Consider the following 13,983-nt stretch of genomic DNA (forward strand, 5'->3'; position numbering starts at 1 on the left):
TTGGCAGACATCAGCTTTATGACTGCATTCTTATGGAGTATTTTTTCAGAGGTGAATCTGTTTTCCCTATGGAGGAACTTGAGTCAAAAGGCTAAAAGCAAAATTCTCTTTGCACCATCTCTTCAAAAACAGAAGTAATGTCCCAGCTGCTGTCTCACTATCAATTTACCAAGCATATCTGGAGGTTCCAAATACTAAATTTGTACTTACCGTAGATAGCAATTCCAAATAACTTAATTTCATCTTCTTTTACAACTGCATAGATGCAGTTTATAGTGACAGATTAAGTGTAGAGATAGAGGAGGTATTTGGCCTTTAGTCCCCCACAGTACTTTTACATGAAGAAAAAGAAGTTATGCTACCTCTGTGTACTTGTTCAATATAGTATACTGATAGCTGAGTAATTTTTTTTCTTTTAAAGAACATTTTTTTTAATTGTCCTGCTCAGCATTAGTATATTAAACCCATTACTTTATTTCTATTCTGGAAAAAGATTGCTCAGCCTCTGCATGATCCATATATCATGTGAAGAAACAGGCAATTGACTTTGAAATGCTCATTCATATCTTCCCTTTTGGTCTTATGCTGCTGTATCTTGTTAAATCCACACTTGCAGAGCCAAGTGGCTGGTAGAACAGTGCCACTACTGCATTTCTACCTGAGGAAATGTCATGAAAATGTTCCAGGGGAGATTTAGGTTGGATATTAGGAAAAGGTTCTTCCCCCAGAGGGTGGTGGAGCACTGGAACAGGCTCCCCAGGGAGGTGTCACGGCCCCAAGCCTGACAGTGTTCAAGAAGAGACTGGACAACGTACTCAGACACATGGCGTGAACTGCGGGGTTGTCATATGCAGGGACAGGAGTTGGACTCGATGATCCTTGTGGGTCCCTTCCAACTCAGGACATTCTATGATTCTATGATTCTATATTAGGGCGTGAGGGATTCTTTCAAAAGCAGGACAGAGCTAAATACTTTTTCCCCTTCTGTCTAATCCATATGAGGAAAATTGCACAGGAAAATCCAGTTTGGAAAGAATTCGTACAGTTATAGAACCACTCAGAGCCAGAACACTGTGTAGGAAAAGGTATTGATGCCCTCACACTTTTTAATGCTTTGGAAGGAAACTTCAAACTCAATAAAGTTCCTCTAGAATTGAAGACCTGTTCACACTTTTCCCTTTCTATGTTTAAAGTTCAGCAGTTAGGAACACATAATTCAGGAGTTAAGCCTTGTTTTAGACAAGCTTTGCAAAAATCAGATCATTATTTAAAATAACGTAGTTTGCTAGGGTGATGTGCAGTAGCTAGTAGTTATAGTCCATTTGCATACTGTGTAAGACTGTCGCAAAAACTACTAGAACATGTCAAGGGAAACAATGAGGAAGTGGATAGCCTGCCTTTGGGATCATTATTTTCTATCGCTTTCTTGTTTTTTGCTTTAAAATGAACATTAAGTGGTGAATCTGTATGTTATTTTGCAATTGCTTCAGTTATTCTTGTGCTTCAGACCACTAATGCTGAGATGGTCATTAGGGGAAAGAAAATGCTTCCTTGAATCATTCATACATCCACATCACATCGACATGAGAAAATTGGGACAAGAAGATAAATAGAGGTCTGTTTCAGGCCTGATGACCTTGACTTCTGCCTCCTTCCAAGTGTCCAGCTATGGAAGGAGACTTTATTTGCTTTGGCTTACCTGGGAACAATTTTGTAGGACGAAGAGCCAAGTGTTACTCTTTCAGTAAATTAAGAGTCTTACGTAGGAATGCTGTAGTCAGTACCTTGTAGTCAGTGACTATATCAGTAGGAGATAAAAATGTAATTGTTTGTCTGCCAAAGCAGACAGAAATGTCAGCATTCTAGGAACATGCGTAGTTAGGATAGAACATATGCCTGGAAAATATTTATATACTGTAGCTGAAAAATAAAAGTGGTGGTTGTTACTATATTCCATCTTCTTTTCACCTGTCTGTCATATACCAGAATAAAAGGTCAGTACAAATTGTACACCAATGACATTAAGAATTTACTGTACCAAAGTCTCAGCTGTAATGGAGACACTGGGTACAGTTATCCATGGATTTAACCCATGTTACTGTGTTTTAGCATTTTTTTAGCACCATATGCTATATGGATTTGGGAAAAGCTACATTATTTTCTTTGAGGGATCTTGTCAGATGAGAGAACGTTAATCAATAAAATGTCAATATTTAATTTTTTTAAATATTTCCAATTGCTCTTGAGATCAGTATTATATATAAGTAGTTTGATAGAGTCTTTTACTTTCTCATATGAAGTCTTGCAGTTTTTGGTTCAGAGTAAAAAGCTTGTGTGTATGGGTTTGGCAAAAGTCAAAGTCAGGACATAAGTCATGGTAAAGCATGTAGTTCTTTATACATGCCAGATATTTTTTTTTTAACAGTAGAGCAGAGAAAAATTCTGATTGTCCTTGACTTCTAGTTTCCTTGGTTATAAACACATTTCCAGATTACACACTAGATAACTGTGGTGATTGAACATAAAAACTGCAAAATGTTTTAAACTAGAAGATTTTTAGATAAACACTGGCAGATTATTTTAAAAACTGGTTTTAGTGTTTATGTAATGTAGGTTTATGAATACACAAAATCTAATTCTCCTCATCAAGGTACGTTGAACTTTGATCTCACTTGAAACCTGGTTTTACAAAAATCACACTCGTACACATAGAATTTTGTCTATTCTGACATTCCAAAGCTTGTGTAGACCTGTGTGAGATGTACTTGCCTTAATGTTGTAGATCTGTAACTGAGGAGGCTTGGGAAGTAGTATAAGTTACAAAAACATTCCAAAACTCTAGATAAGTACATTAGGCGAGGCAATATAAAAACCTTGTTAAAAAGTAGATTTTCTCCCTTTTTTAAGGGTGGTAATGCAAGCTATAATATGCTTGCATGATATAGAGATACATATCACACTCAACCGGCGTAACACTTTTGAAAGGCATTTGAAAAAGAGTCAGTATCATTTGCCGTAATAGATAAAGAGGCATAAATGATAAAGAGCTGTAACTCTCTGACCAAAATATTTCCAGATAAAATATTCATCGTGCTATAACAGCTAAAAACATCACTCACAAAGGAAAAGCGCTGTGTCACTCTTTGGAAAAGCAGCATCTTTTTGCGCATTGTTTCCTCAATTGCTTTTTTACCAATTACAAAGGAGGTAAAGGAAACATGAAGAACAATTCAAATGTTTTTCATCTCTTAAAGTGAAACCTGCCTGTCTTCAAAGGCTTAAAACAGGAACAATTTTTAAAGTTTGACTGGATTTGATTTTTGTGGTGACCCATATGAATGAAGTTTTCTCTTTTATTAAAATGATCCACTTAGATGTCAGTGTAAAACAGCTTCCATTAAATAACTTTTAAGTTAATTGCTCATTTTCTGCACATTCAAAGTATCATATGCTAGTGAGTTTTAGCAAGTCAGCAACTAGCAGACTACAAATATATTAAATATTCTTTCCATATGCAAAGTAAATAAACTGTATTTATAAAGGGAGAGTCTGCTGTACCCTTTAAAAAGGTACCATCTTTAAAAAGGTGAAATGTATCTGTTATTTTATAAAGATGATAATTTAAATATTCTTTTATAATGGTGAAAAAAATGGAGGAATAATGAAGTTAGAAGTTGTCATCACTGTCCTGATGTAATTTAATGGAAATTATCCTTATTCTTAATATCTATCTTTATTTTGTCTGTTGTATTTTTTTTCTTTTCAGTCTGTTATTGAAAATAGTAAGTTCTTTGAGCAGTATGAAGTTACTTACCAGATCTTGAAAAGAGCTGCTGAAATGTATGCCAAAGCAAATGGCTCAGGTAAATGCCTATGTTTTTTTTGTCATGGGGACACCATTTTAGTCTCTTTAGACAAAAGTATCCCCTAAAAAGATCTCCTAATATTTGTTTCTTCCATATAGCAGAGCTGTACAGCAGCTGAAGTTCACCAAAGAGTCTATGGCCTCTGGTAGCAATTTAATATATTCTCTAGCATGAAGCCAGCAGGTACAGAGCAACCTGTCTTCCTGCTGTTAAGATTTCTTAATCTTCAGAAGAGGGTGTTAATTTTCAGACTTCCTAATGGGAGAAGTCCGTGGTCCATGACAGCTTCTGGATTGTTTCAGTGCTGTTGACTTGACTCAAAAGTGTGTCAAAGACCAAATTAAGAGTAGGGAAGATCATGTTCTGGTGCCTGGAAATGCGCTCTGGATTGGCTTCATTTACTAGGAAAAAAAAAAAAAGATAATTGGTCCCAATATTGTAGTAGCAAAAGTATCCCCCAAATTATTGCAGATTCTTCATTAAATGTGAAAATCTGTAAGAGGAACCCAAATGATAGCTGAATTATGGATATACATGAGAAAAATGTGTAGCTGATTCAATAACTGCCTCCTGTAATTGCTGAACACTTCTGAGTTCAGTGAGAATGCATGAGGCCAATATTTGACCTAGATAGTTACAGAGATGAGATCATTTTAATCTCTACTGAGGAGATAACACAATAATGTCAGTGGAGGATTTCCGCAGCTGCTAATGTGGTTAGCAGATGTGGAGAGAAATGGATATCATGTTTTTGTTGTGAGTTTTAAGTTGATGATGGTGACACTGACATTTTACGAAACTAAACATTTTTTACGAGGTATTCTTACAAAGAATAAACTTAATAGATTTATTCAATGCTATTACAAAATTAAATAACAAATTCTTTTATGAATTCTTTTATGAATTTTCTACATGGTTTATCAAGTGTCAGGATTCTCTTGGGTCCTTTTTCTCTTTTTTCTTTTTTTCTTGAATGAGGGCACACTTTATTGCCATGAGGAAAATATTAAAAATTAAATGGCAAAAATTAGAAGCAGTTTGGTTCTAAAGTTGGTGAAAAGAAGATCAGGATTTCATTGAGTACTCTTCAATTCAAACATGATATGTGTTTGTACATTATACATCTCTATTATTTTCTGCATTTTTAAGGAAAATATCTCTCTTGATTTCTTTTATTGCAGATTAGAAATGAACACCACACTGAATATGCAGTGTGACTGTTTTAATATAGCACTCATTTGATGTACTTTCCTTAGTCTTTAATTCACGGGTTTAATTTCTCAGTTGTAATTTTGCACTAAAATTAGGCTGCTAACTGAGCATATGGGTGTAAAAACCTACTGAAATAGAAGTTACAGTGAAATGTAATTCCCTGATGAGAATGGATAAACATAATATAAAATTAAGATTTACATAAATAATAATGAACCAAAATAATCAATGTCTTTCCTATATCCCAGTGGAAGAAGTTGAGAATGTGATGAAATTCATGAATGACACAACAGCACAGTGGAGGAACCTCTCTGTAGAGGTGAGAAGTGTAAGAAGCATGTTGGAAGAAGTAATTGCTAATTGGGACAGATACAGCAGCACTGTGGCAGGTCTACAGGCTTGGCTGGAAGATGCTGAAAAAATGCTGAATCAACCCGAACGTTCTAAAAAGGTATGCCCTAATAGCATATGTATCTGGCTATTTTGTGAATTGTGAAACATGGGATATATTTTTCCATTTGCTTAGGCCGTTTTGCAAAATGTCATACAAGAGGGAGAGGTTTTTTCAGTTTCTGGCATACTCTCTACATGAATCATAGCTGTTTCTATGTTTGCACGTATAGCATGTACAAACAGAAATATACACGCAGAATCACAGAATGTTAGGGATTGGAAGGGACCTCGAAAGATCATGTAGTCCAGTCCCCCTGCCAGAGCAGGAACACCTAGATGAGGTTACACAGGAAGATGTTCAGACGGGTTTTGAATGTCTCCAGAGAAGGAGAATCCACAACCTCCCTAGGCAGCATGTTCCAGTGTTTTGTCACCCTCACTGTGAAGAAGTTTCTTCTCATATTTATGTGGAACCTCCTGTGTTCCAGTTTGTACCCATTGCCCCTTGTCCTATCGTTGGTTGTCACCGAGAAGAGCCTGGCTCCATCCTCGTGACGCTCACCCTTTATATATTTATAAACATTAATGAGGTCACCCCTCAGTCTCCTCCAAGCTAAAGAGACCCAGCTCCCTCAGCCTTTCCTCATAAGGGAGATGCTCCACTCCCTTAATCATCTTCGTGGCTCTGCGCTGGACTCTCTCCAGCAGTTCCCTGTCCTTCTTGAACTGAGGGGCCCAGAACTGGACACAATATTCCAGATGTGGTCTCACCAGGGCAGAGTAGAAGGGAAGGAGAACCTCTCTCGACCTACTAACCACCTCCCTTCTAATACACCCCAGGATGCCATTGGCCTTCTTGGCCACAAGGGCACAGTGCTGGCTCATGGTCATCCTGCTGTCCACCAGGACCCCCAGGTCCCTTTCCCCTACGCTGCTCTCTAATAGGTCATTCCCCAACCTATACTGGAACCTGGCGTTGTTCCTGTCCAGATGCAAGACTCTACACTTGCCCTTGTTATGTTTCATTAAATTTTTCCCCACCCAACTCTCCAGCCTGTCCAGGTCTCACTGGATGGCAGCACGGCCTTCTGGTGTGTCAGGCACTCCTCCCAGTCTGGTGTGATCAGCAAACTTGCTGGCAGTGCACTCTCTTCTCTCATCCAAGTCGTTGATTAATATATTGAATAGTACTGGTCCCAGTACTGACCCTTGAGGCATCCACTAGATACAGGCCTCCAACTAGACTCTGCCCCATTGACCACAACTCTTTGACTTCTTTCCTTCAGCCAGTTCACAGTCCACCTCACTACCCGATCATCCGGTCCACACTTCCTCAGTTTAGCTGTGAGGATGCTGTGGGAGACTGTGTCAGATGCTTTACTGAAATCAAGACAGACCACATCCACTGCTTTGCCATCATCTATCCACCTGGTTATGTCCTCATAAAAGGCTATGAGGTTGGTTAAGCACGAGTTCCCCTTGGTGAAGCCATGCTGACTGCCCCTAATGACCCTCTTACCCTTGAAATGCCTTCAGATGGCACCAAGGATAAGTTGTTCCACCACCTTTCCAGGGATGGAGGTGAGGCTGATCAGTCTATAGTTACCTGGGTCCTCCTCCTTGCCCTTGCTGAAGACTGGAGTGACATTGGCTTTCCTCCAGTCCTCAGGCACCTCTCCCATTTCCCACGACTTAGCAAAGATGATGGAGAGTGGCCTAGCAATGACCTCAGCCAGATCCCTCAGCACCCGTGGGTGCATCCCATCTGGACCCATGGATTTATGGATGTCCAGATTGCTTAACTGGTCCCTAACCCAGTCCTCATCAAGCAAGGCAGACTCCTCCACTGTCCTGACTTCCTCTGGGGCCTCAGGGGTATGGGGCTCCTCAGGACAGCCTCCGGCAGAGTAGACAGAGGCAAAGAAGGCATTCAGTAACTCTGCCTTCTCCATATCTTCTGTTACCAGGGCACCTACCTCATTCATCAGTGGGCCTACATTGACTCTAGTGTTAAGCTTTATCTGCCATGTATTTGAAGAATGTGAGCTCTCCCACCATGTCTCTGTATTTGCCACCAGATCATAATCTCCTGACCGAACACACAATGAAGAAAGGCATCATCTGTGATAACATGGTCAGAGGCATCTTTGGCATGAATATAGGACAGCAGTATTACTCAGAGATAGATATGTTACATCATTCACTTAAAGACAAACACAGCTTTTAACACTTAAGTGCATAGTCATGTGCTGTGTATGGAGACACTTACATTTTTTCCACTGATTTGTCCTACCACAGATGTCAGATTTCAATATTAGTTGCCTTCACAAGCCGACATTATTAATATGTGTTGTTATGTTTGATGGGAAAGTAATTAATCTATTTCCCTGGTGTTTTAGGAGTCTTTTAGACAGTTTATTTTGGGGACATGCAGTCATAAAGATAGTTTTGCTATCTTTTTTTTTTTCTGTTCTAATATTAGAGTACAGAAGCACTGAGTTTTATGTTTGTGAAACTTCAGTAATGACCCAGATTGACTTGAATAATACTTCATTTAATAGGTGCTACATTTCCACCCAATCCCAGCTCTTAACACCAAGGTATGGTTTTCATAGCTTGTAAGATGCCAAACTGACATTAGGTCAGGAGTGAGCATTTCAAGTTACATGACAGATAGTGTAATTTTTGGTAAACGTTTGTTAATTTAAATTGATGTAAAAGAATGGAATACAGTTTTTAAATAAAAATAAACCTGTGAAAATAATTCAGTAGACTGGTATAATATAAATACCAACAGTTATTATTACTGAGCAGGAAGGATGATCTCAGCTGATCAGGTTGATCTTAGCTTCTTGTGTTTTATGTAAGTAACTTGTGCCTACTCTTTCTCCCCTGAACAAAAGTGGCCTCATGATTCAGTCTGTTGGGAACAGTCCTGGCCATGAATTGTGGTCCATTGAATTGTGGATTGTTTGGGAGGAGCATAACAGGGACAAGCCAAAACCATGTCAGATAAGATGTGGATAATCATGGGACAATGACTGATCCTGTTTTGTTTAGTGGTATAGTTGTAGTCAGTGTCTGGAGATACCTCCATCAAGAACAATTTCACACACTCTTGAAGAGCAAAAAGGAAAGGAGTGAGCTGGTCTTTGTACCTGTCTACAAGATGCACAGAAGCATTTGGCACTGTGGCTGGGATGTTTAGGCTGTTGCACTGGAACGGGAAAAAAAAATCAGTGACAGCCATTCCTTTCCCCTCTCCACTCATCTTCTCTGAGACAGGAGGAAGCAGCAATAATGAATCAGTCCTGGAAAGATGCAGATGGTTCGCAGAATCTCTCCACGGTCTGTATATGGCCCAGGTTAATATATCACCCCATACCGTTTCAGGACAAGACAGAAATTAGAGGAGCCCTAAAAGTGTTTCTGTTACGGAGCTTTCTCTTAAGGAGGAGTTCCATTAGTTTAACTGAAGTTACTCACTGGAGTGAAATGAGGTGTAAGTAAACTGGTGGTAATTTTTAATTCCATAGGTTATGTTCAAGAGTTTAATATCTAATATCTCATATGAAGAGCTTCAGAGGATGATTGTTGAAAGAGTTTTATCAAGCTGTTAGCTAATGATTAAATTCTAGTTTCATGCTTTAAGGTAAAGACTATTTGAAAAGTTTTCAGGAAGGTGTTTTTATTTTGTTTTTCAGGATTTCTTCCGGCACTTACCTCATTGGATCCAACAGCACACAGCCATGAATGATGCTGGTAATTTTCTGATTGAAACATGTGATGAGACCATTTCCAGAGACCTCAAACAGCAGCTTCTGTTACTAAATGGAAGATGGAGAGAATTATTTATGCAAGTTAAGCAGGTATGTGGTTTTGCTCTTGTTACTTTTAAATATTTACTTCATCATTTCCATGCAAGCAAGACAGATTTGTTCCACTAGCAGGACTACAGGACAACTTACTAAAGTGCTTAACTGTTCAGCATTATTTAAATTAGAAATTAATCTCTGACAGCAGTTGATTTTACTAGGCCTATTCCTTTGTTTATCTTTTGGGGTATATAGCTTTTTATTTTTGAACATTTTCAGCTAGTATAATCTGTATTTTTTCTTTACATTCTTGATACAGTAAATATTATCTACGCATATCCACTACTGTTCTTTGAAGAAAATTATTTGGTTTAAGTAGCTAATGTTATTGTAAACTTTGTAAAACTAAAGAGTGAAAATGGTGAAAGTGAATATTTTTATTACTCTTTAATGAAAATTGCATCCAGTTATGCTACTGCAACCATAAGCAGGTACAATGCAAGTTAATTAACTAAATGTTTTCCTCAAATCAGTCAAACATTACTTCCTATCTTGTGCACAAGGAGGCGCTGATAGTAAATGAAAAACACCTACTCTTTATCTCATGGAAGAGATTCAATTGATTGGAAAAAGAACTGGTGGTTTTGTATTTGCTCTTTAAAAAGCAAAGAGAAGATGAGATAAAATTACACAGAAGTGTTTCACACCTCATAAACACATTAGAAAATATCTTTGCTATAATCAATATACATCTAATGGTATTTTCCCATTCCAGTGATTTTAAATAGCAGTTGACTATTTGAAGATGCTGGATCTGGTTTTTTACTGGCATGATTATTGCCATTACAGTCAAGTTAATCTGAAAAAGCAGATAATGATTGCCCCTTTTTTATTGTAGCTTTTCCAAACGGTTGACTAGAATGTTTTCAGTCTTTGTTTACTGATGATCTTTAAGGTGATTCACTATGGAAAAAAGTAATGGCCAGGACATAAATGTCCCTTCCCCTACTTATGCAGATTCTTTCATATGTTGTGATATGGTTTTACTCACTGGCTTTTCAACAGTTCTGTCATACAGCTCATTCTAATACCCATGTTTAGCCTTCCTCCAGCCAGCAGTTCTTTCATTGAAATTTCGCTATCCGTCAGCTTTCCTAGGCTTTTTCTATTTTGTTCTCTTTGCTGAATTTTCAAAATTGATACTGTAGGTAATGAGAAATGGATTCAAATGTTGATTCTAGGTTAGAAACAAATTACAGTCTGGCATACCGTGAATGATTGAAACCTTAAAAAAGACTGACCTCTTGTATCAATGTTGTTCTTTTTAGTAACAACACTTTCAAAACTAACGCAGATAATTAGTGTCTAATGAATTTCGAAGATTAGTTTCTAATATCTTGTATTTTGTTGAATGTGCTTTTTCCAACAAGCAATTAGACTGAAAACATGCTAATTCTCTTAAGTCATTACCTAATTGCCAGATATCTAATTTGGGGTGGGTTTTTTGTTTTGTTTTACTTTGCATTTTCCTAGTATGCTCGAGCAGATGAACTAGACAAAATGAGGAAGGAATACTTGGATGGCATTGCCCATTTGACAGCTTTTATTGATGGAAGCAATAGGAAACTTTCAGCCCCTATAGAAGTGTCTTTCCTTGAAGTCAAAATGTTTGTACAAGAGTTAGAAGTAAGTGTCTTCCTTCCATTCCTTTCTTTCTCCTTCATAAGAGTGAAACTTATACTATTTAATTCTGAGACCATAAAATTATTTTACTATACATTTCCACTATTATGCTATTTTTTTAAAACAGTTGTGCTTTTTTGTATAATATCTGCTATAGTCAGTATTCACTAAAATCAACAATGAAAACAATTAATTATTGGAATATATATATTTCATCTCCTGAGAACAGACTCGTATGTCCCATTAATGCATAAATGCCATTGTTGAAATACTTTTTTGAAACATTTGTTTCAGAATATTAAGCAGAAATTGCCTGCAATGGAAACTCAGTACAAAATGCTTACAAGAACAGCTCAACTTGTTACAAAAGAAGTTTCCCAAGAGGAAGTGAATGAAATGCTTGGAACTTTAACAAGGATCAAAGAGCAGCTGAGCAAGGTTGCAGAATACTTTTTCTACTAGACATTGTTGACTGTTGAACTAATTAATAGTAAACTCCTGTATAAAAATGCTCAGATATATGCATTTGAGTGAATCATAGAATCATAGAATAGTTTGGGTTGGAAAGGACCTTCAGAAGTCATCTAGTCCAACCCCCCTGCAATGAGCAGGGACGTCTTCAACTGGAACAGGTTGCTTGGAGCCCCGTCCAGCTTGGCCTGGAATGTCTCCAGGGATGGGGCATCCACCAACTCTCTGGGCAACCTGTTCCAGTGTTTCACCACCCTCATTGTAAAAAATTTCTTCCTCATGTCTAGCCTGTATCTCCTCTCTTGTAGTTTAAAACCATTACCCCTTGTTCTGTCATAGCAGACCCTGCTAAAAGTCTGTCCCCATCTTTCTTATAGTCTCCATTTAATTACTGAAATGCCGCCATAAGTTCTCCCTGGAGCCTTCTCTACTCCAGGCTGAACAACCCCAACTCTCTCAGCCTGTCCTCACAGGAGAGCTGTTCCAGCCCTCTGATAATTTTTATGGCCTCCTCTGGACCCTCTCCAACAGGTCCATGTCTTTCCTGTACTGAAGACACCAGAGCTGGACACAGGACTCCAAGTAGGGTCTCACCAGCGTGGAGCTGAGGGGCAGAATCACCTCCCTTGACCTGCTGGCCACATTCCTTTTGATGCAGTCCAAGATATACTCAGCCTTCTGGGCTGCAAGCACATCTTGCTAGCTCATGTCCGATCTTTCAACCACCAGTACCGCCAAGTCCTTCTCGGCAGGGCTACTTTCAATCTGTTTATCGCCCACCCTGTATTGATACTGTGGGGTTGCCCTGACCCAGGTGCAGAACCTCGCACTTGGCCTTGTTGAACCTCACGAGGTTCTCATGGGCCTACTTCTTGAGCTCGTTCAGGTCCCTCTGGATGGCATCCCATCCATCAGGCATATCAACTGCACCACTCAGCTTGGTGTCATCTGCAAACTTGCTGAGGGTGCACTCGATCCCACTGTCTATGTCATTGATGGAGATATTAAGCAATACTGGTCCCAGCATGGACCCCTGAGGGACACCACTCGTTACCGCTGTCCATCCAGACATTGTGCCATTGGCCACTAAATATATATTTATAGTAACAATAGATTGAGTTCAGGGTGGAGAAATGTTACTTTTTTTAGACTTTAAGACTACCATCCTTAAATTGAATATTGTTTTCTTTAGAAGTAATACAGGATCAGCATTGGTCTATCTTAAAAGAGGCAGGTAGCAAATATATAAACCCACATGCAGAGGAAGCTGCTATTTATTGGATTTTACAACTTTTTGTAATTATTCGTTTTCTTTAAAATGGCCAAAAGGTTAAGGAGTATTCCTGTGCCCTGCTATATGAATGCCAGCATCTACTGTCTCCCCTGGAAGAACTGGAGAAACAAATCACGCATTTTTATGAATCTCTTGAAAAAGTCAATGAAATTATTTCTATCCTGGATCCTGAAGCACAACCTACAACTGTTCTTAAACAAAAAGCCCAAGTAAGTTTCAAAAACGTCTTGCAAAGATCTGCTGCCTCTGAATATTTACAATTAATTTTTCAGGAAATTGAATTGCAACTTGGTAAGCTGAGCAAATGTTTCTTCATATTCAGGCAACAAACCTAACCTATCCTAAAGCAAACTCTAGGCATAAACATAAAAAGACTGAAACTTATGTTCCCTCCTAGCGCCCATGGTTTCAATCCAAGACATAAATACGAGATTTTTTTTTTTTTTAATCTTATGGAAATTGGACTGAAGTATCAGAAATACATTGGGTTTTTTTTATTAATCGGTTGAAATAACATGACCAGGAGCTTCCCTAGGTTTTCTTGGACAATTATGGAAGTTTCTTAGAAGCATGGAAGTTGTTTCTTTGAAGTGCATTGTAGTAGAACATTATCTTTTCTACCTGACCAATAAATGTTTCATTCTGGAGGAATTAAGTGCTAGTCAGAACTCACTTGGAAAGGTAAATGAAAGTATGTGGATTGTGCATAGGGACTGGGATTTATCCTTGTGTGTGTGGTATATAGTCTAGAATTAGTCCCTCAAAATTGATGTACACATTTCGTTGGAGTTGGATTTGACAGGTGGTATAATTAAATGGATTTTTATGGGAAGCTGAAATCTTTCAGAGCTGTTTAGAGTCCTTTGCAAAAGAAAAAAAAATAGAACAAAGAAATTTCTTTTTATGTGTGTGTATATCTATCTATCTATCTATGTATCTAAATATATATAAAATTTGTCCAAGCCTGTAATGATGCTGGAGATTAGCCCAATAATTCAGCAAGAAGGGTCTTCTCTTACAGTCACTTCAAGCTTTGATTGTATTTGGGTAAAAATGATCTGGTGATCTTGAATCAAGCCAGTCCATTTATCTTCCTGACTAAATCCTGTTCTGTTTATGAACACCATTTGAGTGACTTGTCTGGCCTGCAGGTTAAGAAGCAGCTCATGAAAGTGCTTCTTTCCTCTGCTTCTGATGGTTAACCTTCCCCAGAATGGTAAAATAAAGACATGTTTCTTCTGGAGTTACT

At 38.2% G+C, this 13,983-nt stretch overlaps 1 protein-coding gene across 1 annotated transcript in view; it reads left to right on the forward strand.

Annotated features, from left to right (window-relative positions):
• SYNE1 (spectrin repeat containing nuclear envelope protein 1) overlaps positions 1 to 13,983 on the forward strand; it is a 295,209-nt gene that overhangs the window by 79,911 nt on the left and 201,315 nt on the right. Inside the window, exons 15-20 of the mRNA XM_065632672.1 lie at positions 3,767 to 3,863; positions 5,327 to 5,529; positions 9,176 to 9,340; positions 10,820 to 10,972; positions 11,264 to 11,407; positions 12,770 to 12,943. Coding sequence (XP_065488744.1) covers positions 3,767 to 3,863; positions 5,327 to 5,529; positions 9,176 to 9,340; positions 10,820 to 10,972; positions 11,264 to 11,407; positions 12,770 to 12,943 — 936 coding nt within the window. The remainder of the gene's footprint in view (positions 1 to 3,766; positions 3,864 to 5,326; positions 5,530 to 9,175; positions 9,341 to 10,819; positions 10,973 to 11,263; positions 11,408 to 12,769; positions 12,944 to 13,983) is intronic.

This window comes from Caloenas nicobarica, chromosome 3 (genome assembly GCF_036013445.1).
Source record: "Caloenas nicobarica isolate bCalNic1 chromosome 3, bCalNic1.hap1, whole genome shotgun sequence".
NCBI classification, from domain to species: Eukaryota; Metazoa; Chordata; class Aves; order Columbiformes; family Columbidae; genus Caloenas; species Caloenas nicobarica.